Below are 14,858 nucleotides of genomic sequence, written 5' to 3' on the forward strand. Positions count from 1 at the left end.
CCAAATTAAGACACAATATAGTTCTGACTTTCTATTTAATTCCAAAAAAGGGCTTGAGAGTTTAACCCTGATACTGGTATTTTAATCAGCAATGAATGTTTTTGGAAAAGTTAGTATGTGCCAAGTCCTAACCTAAGCACATGGTATCAACTCTGTCTTTACCTATGTTTCCTCAGGTTATACAGACTGTAGCTTATGCAGTAGAAGTTAGTTCTTTATTTTATTATTCTCTCATATGGTCCACTAACTCTTATCTTGGCAATCTTTGTTCCCAACTAAATATAAAGAGTAAACTTATAAATTCTTGTAAATTCTGCTCCTATCATGGCATTGGCCAATTGGAATTTGTTTGATGTTTATAGGGGGAAATTCTTTTCATGTAGTATGTAGTTAATATGTAAAATCTGCTCATTGGTAAGGTCTAAAATCAAAAAGTCTTTTTTTTTTTCTGTTTGAATATTTGTATTTTTTTTCCTTGATGGAATGATGCTGGTGCCGGGGACAAAGCTATGTTCATTAGAACAAGAGATTGGATAAAGAGTCACATTTTGATAACAAGTATTGGGGAAAATGTTATGACTGGAATAATTTGTAAAGTTTTACTTTATATGTGTGATAATGCATAGTTCCATTACAAATGAAATGGACTTCTGTTATAATACCAAGTATGGGCTGGTGGTTAAAAGGAAAATTTTGGGCACAAGGAAGTTCTACTTTCTTGTACTCTGAAAGGACATTATTACAAGATGCATGAGTGATCCCCAGGAGTAGCATTAGAGAAGGCACGGGTATATTTAGACTTTTCTTTAATGTGTCCCACGGCTGCATTTGAAGTCTTGTAGAGGATTTGTTGACCAGGCAGGCTGAGTGCCACCATGTGCAGGCTGGATGTTGCCATAAAACCTTCTTTACTAAACTAGGGCCATGGTGTTCTTTCAATATGGAGTCAGTGTGGGGAAGGTGGGTGCTGCCTATTGTCAACCAGGGGGTAGAAAAGTCCTATATTCTGATCTCTTCTTCTCTATTGCTGATTTGCAGTGGTCAGAGGATGTGTCCCCTTCTTTTCTGAGAGGAGCATTCAAGCATGCTCTCCTCAGCTTCTTCTCTGCTTCCTGTTGTCCTGGAAGCTTCCTAGCTTCTCAACGTCACAGAAGCTTTTTCAGCCTGAATTCATATGCTGGTTCAATTTGGTATGTCTTTTAATGTTTGGAGTTTTTAGAAATATTTATTACATTATTTTCTAAACTATGCTAATATATTTCACATAAGACTTTTCTATCTTTATATAGCATAGCCTCTTTTCCAGGAGGTTTAAAGAAGTTATGAGGTCCACCAAATTATATGCTTAAATCTTTTTATGAACATTCATGTTTATGTTTTTTTTTTTTTTTTTCTTGGAGAAAAGGTATATTTTTCATCTGATCCTTAATCCCCAAAGGGTTAAGAACTGCTTCTCTATAAAATTACGGAGTCATCATTTAAAAGACCTCTTAAGTTCCCTTGTTTAGCTTCCCATCACACTATCCCTAACTGATGGCCTTCAGGTCTTGGTGTGCATAGTTGTTTATTACTGTGTGAACCAGTACTTTATTGTTTTATTATTTTGTGAGGCAGCCTGTTCCCTTGTCACACTTTTTTGACTGTTAAGCCATTCTTCCTTATATACAAAGCAAAAAGAATATTCTTCAGTGCAAGGTCTTCCACAAAGAAACAAACTGTCTCATGGAAAAGCACTACATTAATGTTCTCTAGGTAGTGTCGACTCTCCTCTCCCTAACTGTATCTTCTTTTCCTTTCCACCCACCACCTCAAACATGGAATAGCCTTCTCCAGGCTCAGGTGTAGATGGGATCATGGTCTTGGAAGAGCTGGGTGTCTGTTTTTTCCACCGTGGAGGCCTCTGCCCTGATTCCTCCCTAGGACAGCTCGTGAAGCAGTGGAGTGTTGAAGGATCCTGTCTCACTTTGATGCCTTATGTTTTTCTCATGTGGTTTGTACTTATATTGAAATTGTCTTGGGAATCATGGCGATCAAATCACTTACCAAGGGATCTGCCATGCTGCATGATCATGCTTGAGTTGAGTGAGGCTGGGAGAGAATATGCTGAAGGGGAAAACGGCCGTTGATAGTAACTCATTGGGCTCACAGCTCCTCCAGAGTTGCCATTCACTGTTATCTGGCTCTGAGGAAAGGGCAGAGGCATCCTGTTAGAGCAAACGGTTCCCTGTAAACATCTCTCCTTTACATGACAACGGAAGACTTCCAATTGCATGACAGTAATCAACTGCCAAGTTCTTATTTATTTCAAAAACTGATGTCATAGGGGCAGGGCACATATTTTTCAGTCTCTCTTTCTCTCTTCATTTTATTTCTGAAAGTCACTCTCTTATATCTCAGAGGGCAAAGGAGGTGGCTAGAAAGGATGGAAGCAGTTAGCCAGTGAGCTTGCCAATCTGTTCACAGAAGTGCCTACTGGTATCAACAAGAGTCACTGCCACAAAAGCATGGAGGATGAATGTGCTCCTAACACCATGACTTAAGTAGTCAGAACATTTTCACACTGTTGTGCATGCAGGATTTGAAATGAATGCTCTGACATAAGTAAAGGGATTGGTTCTCAGACTTAGGAATATCCTCTAGTGAATGAATGTTTCCAAAGCAAAGTGAATAATCTAAGGAACTACCTATTCTAGAAGAGTCACATACTTAGTAAGGCATCAGAAAGACACGTTAAAACACTGACTTCTCCCTACTCCAAACTTCATTTGTCTGGATTATTAACGATTTATTTCAATTAATTTATATAAGAGTGGTTTGTATTCCCAAAAGTATCTCAAGGTTCTTGTTTAAGATAGTCATTGATATGGTTTAAAAAAATTTTTTTTATAATATACAACCTGGTGCTAACCATATAGTATTCGATAGATACGTATTCTAATTGAACTCAATCAGCTTAGTTTGCAGAAGTTGGGCTCAGGACTAACAATTCACAGCACAGCACTGAGTATTATGGAGATTGCATAGTGCATGCAAATAAGATAAAACATTAGTAAGAACATTCAGTTAAAATGATCTTATAGCTGAATACACACAAACAATATGTACATAGATAAAGACCCATAATTTGTGAGCTTCTCTTACTTATTTTAAAACAAAATAACTTCTATTATACAGGCCTGAAACATAGACAAATAATTGCATAGTTTCATGATCTCACTTTAAAATATGTTATGTTTTAAAATGACCTAGAGTAAATCTGATTTTATTACTTTATAGCCATACCACATATGTATTAAAATCAATGAGCATTTCATTATAAGGATTGTACTTACTAAGTACTTCTTTAAGATGTTAGAAAAATTGCTCTCACATCATAACCAATCATGTCTTGAGTACCTTCTACCTGGAGAGACCTGGACATTCAGACAGTGTGAGGCACAGATCTGAGCAAATGTTTCAGAGCATTTAAGCATCCCTGGTGAGCGAACTGAGGATGTTTTTGTTTCCTTTCCCAAATCAATTTTGGTGGATCTTTGTAAATATAATCTTAATGTTGTTGCTATAATGTGCAATAATTAATGTTAAAAGTAGGAGATTAATTTTTATTAAAAATCAGCAGGTTTCTATGAGTTGAGTATCCATTAACCAAATGCTTGGAACCAGAAGTGTTTGGATTTTGTATTTTTTGGATTTTGGAATATCTATCTATACCTAATGACAAATCTCAGGGATAGGACCCAAGGCTCAACGTGCAATTCATTTTTATTTCATTTGTGCCTTATCCACATATGCTGAAGGTAATTTTACATAATAATTTCAGTGCACCTGCATTTTGACTGTGTCCTGTCACATGGGGTCAGGTGAAGAATTTTTCTACTTTACTGTGTCATGTCAGTGCTTAAAATTTTTCAGATTTTGAAGCATTTTAGATTTTGGATTTTTGGGCTAGGGATACTCAATCTGTATATTATTAAACTTAAGAAACTGAATTCTATTTTGATGATTTCAATAATATTGATTAAGGGTTTAAAAATGAACACTGACCATAGATTTACTCTTTTATCGTGTTAAACCAATCGAGATTTTAGTAATTAAATAACACTATTAGAATTTTAGAGAATACTTTATAATTATAGTGACTACAATTAATGATGAGGAAAAACATCTCATGAAGAACCTATGAGCAATAAACTGAAAACTGGAATTCATTTCAGTTACAGTCCCCTCTGACTGTGTACAAAAGACCATCTGCATAACTGAAGATCTCCAAAGAGCCTTAAAAAGACAACTGAATAGATCAGTTCATGAATTGTTATGTTCTTTTTAATTTTTGTTAAGGGTCCTGATAACATTCCTTGAGGGTTTTCAAAAGTTAAGGACCATTTAAAGCACAGTTGGACATAGGCATTCATACCTGCTGTGCACCTGGTCCTCTGTGGCAAGGGAGGGATGTTCGGTGGGGTTAGTTCTAGAATATGCTTTATACCCATCCATTGGATGAATACTAAACCCCATACAAAAAAAGGTGGAGGGGATTAATTTTCTGTAATTGCAGAGTCTTAAAAAATATATGGCTTATTACAACATTTCTTTATGCATGAATGTTGTAGATTTATGTCCTGGATAGAATGTAGAAACTGTAACACAAATAAAATTTTGTTTATGACACTGCTTATTTGGAACTTCATCGTAATATTTATTTTAGGAAAAAAATTCCCCTTTTTTTTGCCTAAAGTTATGTACCTTTGAAATGGAAACCATTATTTCTACATTACATGCAATTGAGAATTTATGCCATAAAATTTTGAAGCATTTTAGGCACTCATAAATCATTTACTGGGGACTGCTTGGCACACAGACACATTTCAATGATATAGCATGTGTGAAAATTATTTATATATGGCCATAAATGGAATACAAAATACTAGTATATAAATAATGTATTCATAAATTCCTGTACTGGAATGCCTCAGGAAAATTCATTCCCAAACAATCATAGGCTAAACTTCTGTAATGTTGATTAAGATTATTTACATCATCCACTCCTGTAGGACAAAAGGGGTTCAAAAGATGTAGTTGTTAGTAAAAGTCGAGCAAGAAGAATTAGCACCACACAGTCAGTAAGCACTCCTGTGAGAAACAAGGATATATAAACTATTTACACAGGACAATTAATATGGGTCTGTGAGGGAAAATGTTATCTACCAGGTATTAACACTGGGTTAAGATTTTTGAAGCATTTAGACTTTCTCTATAATCCTAATAGTATACGTATCTAACTCTCTGAGATAACTCATATTAAGGAAAATCACTGTACAACTCACCAGCCACAACAATACACTAAACCATAAGTAAACCATTTTGGAGAAACCACATGGAATTCTAAATTGCATGAAGAAAATATAAGTAATTTTTTTAGCTCCAAGTAATATAGTGAGATGACTGTAGTGGATTTCCCTGGCAGATGGTACAGAATCGGTTTACTAATTAACACCTATGCAGAAAAAAATGCTCAGCTGCATAACAAGATGGCAGACAAGAAATCAGTCTTTGTCAAAAATGGTGGAGGCAAAGGAAGGAAGAATAATTACATGAGTGGTGGCAGGGGTGGTGCTTAAGGTGGTGCCATCTGTCACAGCAGACCTCTGACCCCAGGTTGGGGAAGGTGTCTCAGAACAGTCAGTGGTGTCAGGGTGACCCATCTGCAGCTCAGCTAGAATGGATGTGGAGGATTCGCTCTCGGAGCGGGAGGAGTGCTCGCCCAGGGAGGAGTCTGTCCTGAGAGAGCCTGGGTCGTGGTTGTGGACAAAGCTTTCAGGAGCTAGGAGAGGGTGTTTATGGGAACAACGTGAAAGGCTCTGGGGCTTATGCAGGCACGGAGGCCCCAGATCACCAGGTGGAGATGCTAGGCTGGAACCACTGTCTGCTGAAAAAGTGATTCCTTTTTGGTTAAAAGGATTCGCAGGAGAAAGGCACGAAGAAGAGGCTTCTGGTGTGGTTTGTCTGTGTGTCTGTGAAGCATTTACCTCCAACGCACTGGCAGCTAAGTGCTGATTTCCACGCTGAGTTTGAGGAAAAATAATAAGAACAGATATAAATTATCCAATGAACAAAAACATCTCTGTTTGGCAATGGGGCAGAGAAGGCGAAGCATTGGTTTTATTTGCAAGCACTTTAAGAAAATACACTCAGATGGATTAGGTGTCAACCACACAGTACAGAGAAAACATGGGAACATGAAGAAAATGAATCCAGTCAGTGTTTTTTGGAAACAAGACCAGTTTTCACACAGCACTGCAACCTGTTTGGGTAGGGGCGGTAGGGTGTTGACATAAGGGATTTCTTCCTCAGGAGTTTTAGCTTTTTGTCCTGGTGACAGGGAAATGATATCAGATTGTCTATGGGTTGGCAGCCCTAATGTGACCTTCACAAGAGAAGTCTTGTAACCTAGTTCTTCTTGTTGACTCTTTACTACCATGATGTTCCCAAACTATAAATCTGTTTGCCCCATTTTTTTTTCTGACTTATGGATTTAAATGTTGATCAAACTAAAAACAACTAAGTGGAAAGGGGATGTGTTTTCTTTCCAGTCGCTGAGTCTGTTGATTTCACTGAAAAAGGAAAAATCTGAACTTGAAAACAGCAGCGCATATAGAAGTTCCCATGTATGAAAATGAAGTGCAAAGAAAAACCAGCCCGTGGGAATGGTTAGGACACACCGCAGCTGGTTAGAGGTAACGTTAAATCTTAGGTAAAGGAGAAAGAAACTGAAGGAGAAATAAAAGGTTTAAGATCGTCAAAGCTATTTATAAAATACAAATATGTTGTAGGGGTTGTATGAAGCAGGAAGGGTGAAGATGATCCATTACATGTTTTTGCATTCATCTGTTATAATTTTGATGATGCCTGACCACACATATTAAACATAATGATAAGCATAAAACTCAGTGAATGAATGAAATTCCAAAGCAAATTTTCCCTTTTAGTCTCCCCACCTTCCAAAATAGAAGATCTTGGGATATTTGAGGTGTGAGATGGCTAAAAGCAATATGGGCTGTTAGCATCAAGGAGAGGCATGAATTAAAGCGAACTGTTATAAACTTAGCAATATTGCCTAGTAAAGATTTAAGTGGTACCATTTGATGTCCTTGGACAGCCATAATTTTCATAGTAGCTGATGTCATGTAGGCTGTGGGCCTCATAAAAATCATAATTAATTTTTTTCTTCAGACTTTTAATTGAATACTTAAAATCTACCATATAAAAATTTCTCTATGGGTCATAGATCCCCTGGAAAGCTCTTGATTCTTCTCCTAGGAAAAATGTACAAATTCATACATACATAAGGTTCGGCATAAAATTCAGGGGTTCATGAATTCCTTAAAGCACCTCCTTAATCCAACGGGGTTAAGAAATTCCAATCCTGGTTAAAAAGAAAATTTCCTTTTTCTATTTTTATTTAATAAACTTTATTATTGTTGTGGTTTAAACACAGTCACTTTAAGTGATTTTTTTCTTACTGTTTATGATTTTAAAGTCTCTAGAACTAACTGACGGATTTTAAGTTACCTAGACTCAAAATGTTTTAATGAGAATGTATCCATTGTATTAGAAGATATTTATAATTATTGTAGATTTTATTGGAGCAAAACTACAATTTTAAGAAACTATAATAATTATAATTTACTATATTAAAATTTGATCCAAGTCTGAATGAAATTCAGTATAAAGCACTCTTGGAGTGAAACCAGTGGAATTTCTTATCATAATGCAGTTTCACTATACTAGTTTCCATATACATGAAAATATTCCATGAATCTTTAGATTTGTGTATGCTAAGTGAAAATTCTGTTAAGTATTTTAAATAATAAAAAGGAGTTGAGTCATCTGCTCAAACGAGTATTTTCTCCCTTTAAAATTAGAAGGAAGAATTTAATGATTTCAATTCTCATGGAATTGACTTTCCATGTCCTTTGTTGTGATACATGCCAAAAACTAAAGCATATTCTTTCCAAAATCACTCTGGTCATCAGATTGTATGGCATTGCATCTGGGAATGGTCTTTATCCATTTATTTATTCTTCCAAAGAGTATATGCACAGAAAACAGAACTACTTCACCTTTTGAATTTTTCTCACTGCCTCCTGATATGGTCACAATTTTGAGTCTCTTAAGGTATGCATGTGGGGCGAGTGTGGCTATGTGTAGGGTGGGTGTGTATGAAGGTAATGTGAAATACTTGCTTCTAGACAAATCATATTACATTTATTTCTATACCAGAACTATAAAATTCAATAGTTGGTCAGCCATTCATTTTTAAAAATTTTTTAAAAATTAAAAAATTAAAAAAAAATTTTAAATTTAAAAATTAAAAAATGTTTACAGACTGCATTTTTATTCATTGTACACAAACAGGGTACAACTTTTCATTTCTTTGGTTGTGCATGATACTCATTTTTTAAGTAAAGTTTTGAAATACCTTGGAATCCTTTTATATGATCCTAATCTCCACACTAATGAAACACCCCCTGGGCAGAGGAGCAGAGGGAACCATCTCGTACACATTTCCCCAGAAAGTGTGAGAAGAGACGCAAATGAGTGTGAAAAAAAGGAGAAAAGAAACTGTATTACCTTGCTCTGGACTATATTGCAGTAGGAACTTCATTTGCATTTAGTGGCAAGAGAGATGACTGCAGAAAATCAACCTGTTTTATATCTCCTTTGCAAGACTAGGTAAAGCTAAGGTGTTTGATATGGATCAAGGGTCACTAACTTTTTGTGAATTTGAGTTGCTTTTTGTTTTCCCTAAATATTGAGGGAGGAGTTAAATATACCAGCTAGCTGCTGCCTGGTACGAAGGAATGTCTAAAGCTTGGCATACCTATTTCACTAAGAGAGAACACCTGATTATTAAAAATATCACTGAGCCTGTTAGTCCAAATGAATTCAGTCCAGAATGCTAAGGAGAACCCATGAATGAGAAAGATCACTAAATCAAGTCTGGAGCTCCCTGAGCAATTAAGAGCAAGGTGACTCAGAAGAGGGTGAATGTCAGAAATGGAAAAAGCATAGTGGGTTGGAGGTAAGCATTGCTCACTCAAGTGCCTTCCATGGACCAGGAAGCCATCTGGACTGTGCAAATCAAGCCAGATACTAGGTAACACAGGGAATGCTGGGAACTGGGACAGAATGGAGAAAGCATGTTCCCCAAAGGCTGGATTGACTTGCCCAATGTCCTTTGACTGGAGAGATGTCACATGCTAAAGCTCTCTAAAAGTACCATGTCATGCATGAAATCATTAAAAATAAAAATAAAATTAAAAATAAAAATTTAAATTAAAAATAAAATTAACTCAGTGACAACCACAGCCTATCAGTTGTCATAGGTTCATATGCCCTCAAACTACCGGTCTGTTGATTCTGTAGATGTAGAAGATGGAGGTGAAAAGAGGGAAGTTGGATATGGGCGTGATATGAAGCTGGACTAGGGAGAAAAGTGCATGGTGTGGCAGGATAAAGCCTACTGTGAGATGAGTGAGGGCAAGTATTTAACTGAGAGATAAGAACTCAATAAACATATTTGAATGTAATCTTAGGAGAAAAAAACCAATGCAAACAAAAGTCCATACTGAATAAAATTTCCAAAGTTTAAATAAAGACCAGTGCCATGCCAGCATTGGAGACTGAGGAAAAGAGAAAAGTTTGTGTACATAATTTTTTTAAAGATACTTTCAGTTGTAAATGGACACAATACCTCCATTTTATTTATTTATTTTTATGTGGTGCTGAGGATGGAACCCAGGGCCTCACCCCTGCTAGGCAAGCGCTCCACGGAGCCACAACCCCAGCCCATGTGTACATGATTTTTAATGAAAGCAAATGCAATCAATAATATTTTCAAAATCTCTATCTTTGCTTAATTGAGAGAATAGTCATGTTTGACGATTTCCACTTGCACTGAAGAGCTTAAATAATTTTCGATTAACTTAAGTTGAAGTAAATTTATGGTAAATTTGGTTTTTGTAAATAAAATTATCTGAACTTAGAATAATGCATTTTAATAAACCTACATTTCAAATATTCATATTTTTTAAAGACCTAAATGCTCTAGAAATAAAATAATTAAAAACACACACAAATATATATGTAGAGGGATGTATTTTCTCTTTAGCCTCATGTTCCTATTGACTTGACAGGGCCTTGGGGGCTAAGGTATTAACATCTCCCCTTTAACATCTTTAGCACCTGAGCTTCTAGGCCTCATTTCTCAAGGAACATGTGCAATATGTATTCAACAGCAAACAAAGGAATTTAGTAGGCTTTTGTTTGTTGTTTGTGTGGTTAACAAAATGCAAAAGATGTAAGTCATCATGTTTGATCAAACAGGCAGGCAAGCCTCCTGGTGGTCTGCACAGACAGACGACTTGGTCAAGTTGTTTAATCTTCCTCAGCCTCCGTTTCCTCAAGTGTAAAATATGAGCATAAATAAAACCCAGCTCATAAAGTTTGTGAAAAATTAAATGAGATAAAGTAAGGAAGGTACTTGGCACAGTTCCTAATGTCATTTTTTCAAAAAAAAAATGAACATACTTAGAAGACATGGGGATGCTTTGCACAAAAAGCAGGGTAGAAAGAAGGATGGCAATATGGAAACTGTCAATAGGAGGAAGGAAACTTCAACTTTTCTTGATCCACGGGATGAATAGGTATGATTTAAGGAAGGCAGGTTCAAGAAGAGGCAAATTGCCCACCTATGGTGTGATGTAGAGGATTTCAAAATCCTAGATGATTTTTAAATAGGGGTATTAATCCCAAATATCCTCTGACATTCAGTCTTTCTCTTACACACACACACACACACACACATACACACACACACACACACACACACACACACACACGTTGTCAAAGACCTGGTAAACTAATAGCACAGCATGGTTACAGAGCATTGGTTGGTCAGACTAATGGAGGGCATGAAAGCTCAGGTCTAGTACTGATGGGGATGGTCCAGAAAGTACAGTCAAGTTTTGTACATTTTCTTTTATTCTACTCTGCTGACATTTATTCCTTACTCTGCCTTCCTTAATTTTTACACATTGATCCCATGGAGCCAAAGAAATGAGTTTTCTCTCTCATCTACATGATAGTCAGATAGATTCCCCTGTGAGTCCCTAACATATGTTCAGTAGTCTTTGGCAAATGATTGATTGTATTGTTTCAAAATGGAAAGACCAAGTTTATCCTTTAGATGCAAAGGGTACGCACTTACAAATGCCATCAAAAACCAGATGTAGCTTTTTGCTCTCTTTTCAAAGCATCTGGCTTAGATGTTCACATATCTGAACTGAGAACAGTGTGACAATTTTAGCAACAGTATATTTGTTCACACAGCAACAGAAGGATAACATGCCTCATTTTGTCGTCTTTCTATACATAAATTTGTGGGAGGTAAATTTTAAAATGTGCGGTTGACAAAACCATATGTCAAATTGTCAACTATGGAGAGAATTTTTCTAACAGTAGCCTATAGTTTTCTTTTTACCCTAATGATAAGACTTGAATAATAACAATCATATATAAATGACTTCTAGAATACTAAAACTTGTTTTCTACTTCTTAGCTTGGGTGGTTTTTATTTCTTGGGTCTTCTAATTTCTTGGAAAACTAGTTTTTTACAATAGCACATATTTGATTTATAGAGTGTGGCTTACAGTGCTTGACATTTTCTAATATTTCTTGCTAGAGTGTGGAATGTAAGTATTTAAAATGGAAAGGTCACCTGCGTGAAAAAACCATTATATGGAAAATGAGGTTAAAGAGGATGTATATTACAATAGTAATGATGGGAAAACAAATGAAATGTTCTTTATTTATAGATGAATAGATAAAGAAAATGTAGAGTATACATATAGAATATCCTTTTGCCTTAAAAAAAAAAAAAGGCAATCTTGCAATATGTTATGAGCTGGATGAACCTGGAGGACATTATGTAAGTGAAATAAACTAATCACCGAAGGACATATACTGCATGATTCCCCTGATTCGAGGCATCTAACGTAGTCAAACCCTTGGAAGCAGAGAGGAGAGTGGGATTTGCCAGGGGCTGTGGGGAGGGAGAAATGAGTTGCTTTCAGTGAGTGCAGAGTTTCATTTATGCAAGATGAGTAAGATGTAGAGATCTGTTTACAACCTTATGCCTGCGGTTAACTACACTGCAGAGGACACTTAAAATTTGTTAAGAAGGCAGATCTCATGATACCTGTTCTTACCAGAATAAAAAATAAGACAATTAAAAACTGCAACAGCTTTATGCCTCCTTTTAGACCATTATGACATACTCTATCTTGAAACAAACAATGAGCCTGAAGACATGAAGTCTTATTTACCAGTAAATGAATAAAGTATTCTTGAAAATAATATATTTCTTTTTCCCAATCAGGTGCATAATTTGTAAAAATGACATCATTTCAAAAAATAATGACAGTCCTCTGTGTTGAAGAATTACCATGTGGCAGGCACTATGCCAACCTTCTTATATATGCATTGTCTTACTCTAACCCCACAGCAACTCTAGGAGAGGAATGCTAGTATTAGCTCCATTTTATAGATGAACAAACTGAGGCTCTGGAGGGAGAATAACTAGTTGAAAGGTCCTATGTTAATATCACGTTGAAAGATCTGACTAGCAGCTGCTCTCCTCCCAATCTTTCTTAATCACACTCCAAAAGAAAAGACTAGGTTTTTAGATTCCATCTTATGCTTGCCCCATCTGCAACACTCTCACAGTTAAGCATTCCTTCGCCATGTGTTTTCCTCCTTTGTCTACTCACCTGCCACCTATCCCTGGGTTTCTTCCTCCCTCTGAGAACATGGCTTTTAGTCTCTTGGGCAGTTTTTCCCTGTTAATGTCGGGATTTGCTTAAGCTCAATTCTTGGGCATCCTTTGGTCTCATGGCTACGAGAAACACCTATAAACTGATGAATTTAATTATGAACCTGGACTTATTTCCTGAATTCCAGACTCAAGTATCCAAGGCACCCTCCACCTCTCCTTGTAGGTATCCTAGAGACACCTCCAAGTTATCATGTTCCAGCTGGGTGTGGTGGCACACGTGTACCTGTAATCCCAGCAACGCCAGAGGCTGAGGCAGGAGGATCTTGAGTTTGAGGCCAGTCTCAGCAATTTAGTGAGGCCCTACGCAACTTAGTGACATCCTGCTTCAATAATAATAACAATAACAATAACAATAATAATAATAATAATAAAAGGGTTGGGGCTGTGACTCAGTGACCCTGGGTTCAATCCTTAGTACCTATATATATAGGTATATTATATATCATGTCTCAAATGGCATCTGTTTCCCCAGACCTCTTCTGCCCAGGGTTGTTTGGTCTCTGTTGATCACAATCCCACCCTCCCAGCTGATGTCACCTTGACTCTTCCTCTCACATCCATGAGCGATCTGCCAGGAAGCCCTGTGTATTGTACTTTTGAACTATATTCACATAATTGAATTTCTCACTTTTCCCACTGCTTCCACCTGGCTTTCAGTCACCATCATCTCTCATGAATTTATTGCAATAATTCCCTGATGGGTTTGCCTGCTCCCTTTCTGGCCCTGCTATAGTTTGTTCTCAACTGAACTGCTAGAATGAGTTGGATAGAACCTAAGTCAAATAATTATAGTAGCAGCTTTAAAATCCTTTAGTGATTCCCATTTTTGTTGAGGATAAGAGTCAAAATCTTTGCACCTTAAAGACTTTGTGCTGGGTGTTCCCTCTGCCTGTAATATTCAGTGCTGTTCTGTCCTTCCACTTCAATGCTGTTCTATCCTTTCAATGATGTCCAGTTGACTAATCAGTTTTAACATGGCGTCTGCTCCCCACCTCTCTGCTTAGCACTGCTTAATCAAATTTCCAGAGCATTCTTTCTTTCTTTTTTTTTTTTTTTTTCAGTGCTGGCGATTGAACCCAGGGCCTTGTGCTCTACCAACTGAGCTATATCCCCAGCCCTATTCTTTCTAATGTACATAAATTACTTAAGTTTTTGTTAACATTTGCCTCCCGTACATACACATGGCTTCGATTTCAGCTCTATCACTAGAACTTTGACATATAGCAGGTGCCCAATAAATATTTGTTGAATGAATAAAAGTTACAAAATCTTGAATCTTAATTTTGGGATCATGCTGATCCCCTGGGGATTGTGTAATTAAGCTGACAATCACCACTCAGCCTGGCTAGTGACAAAACCATGGAAATGATCAAACTTAGGTTTTCAAACATAATAAAAACGTTTTGAGAAATCAAACTCTATTAAATGAGTCCCATAGTTCTAAATGTTCCTGAGATTTCTCCTACCCCTGCTCCTGGAGTGACATATCCTGAGACACAAGTCAGCTCTTTGATACTATCACAGCTCTGGTGTAGAGTCTCAGATTGATTTTGCTTCCTCAGATATTCTTGGGGTCCTGGGTCCCATCAAGACATACGTGCTTTATTTTCCCTGTGTCACAGTCCCATGTCACCTTGTCACTAGTGAGTAATTATTTCACAACGAGAGGTATTATAGTTGTTCTGAGGACAAGCTCTATGGCCACAGGGTTTGTATCCTGAGAAGAAACTCACTTTGGTGCCTCAGTTACCTTATCAATAAAATAGCTGTAATAATAAGTACCTCATGAGATTATGGAAATAATCAATAGAGTAATGCCTGCAGATAGTAAAATCTAGTTATTGATCAGCTTCTATTATTATTGATATTATCTTATTTCATGTAGGCTCTCTGAAGATATTAACATTAATCCAAAAAGATTGTTCTACTGAATAAATTTTGCATATTATGATTAGCTAATGAA

At 36.7% G+C, this 14,858-nt stretch overlaps 1 protein-coding gene across 39 annotated transcripts in view; it reads right to left on the reverse strand.

Annotated features, from left to right (window-relative positions):
* SORBS2 (sorbin and SH3 domain containing 2) overlaps positions 1–14,858 on the reverse strand; it is a 203,373-nt gene that overhangs the window by 63,682 nt on the left and 124,833 nt on the right. For 27 of the 39 annotated variants that reach the window (XM_079141879.1, XM_079141875.1, XM_079141881.1 and 24 more), the window contains 2 exons: positions 5,592–6,062; positions 2,044–2,182 (listed from right to left, as the gene is read on the reverse strand). In XM_079141879.1, coding sequence (XP_078998005.1) covers positions 2,044–2,182; positions 5,592–6,062 — 610 coding nt within the window. The remainder of the gene's footprint in view (positions 1–2,043; positions 2,183–5,591; positions 6,063–14,858) is intronic. The other 12 variants (XM_079141890.1, XM_079141902.1, XM_079141904.1 and 9 more) reach the window with 1 other exon arrangement.

The sequence above is a fragment of the Sciurus vulgaris genome, assembly GCF_902686455.1.
Source record: "Sciurus vulgaris genome assembly, chromosome: 5".
NCBI classification, from domain to species: domain Eukaryota; kingdom Metazoa; phylum Chordata; class Mammalia; order Rodentia; family Sciuridae; genus Sciurus; species Sciurus vulgaris.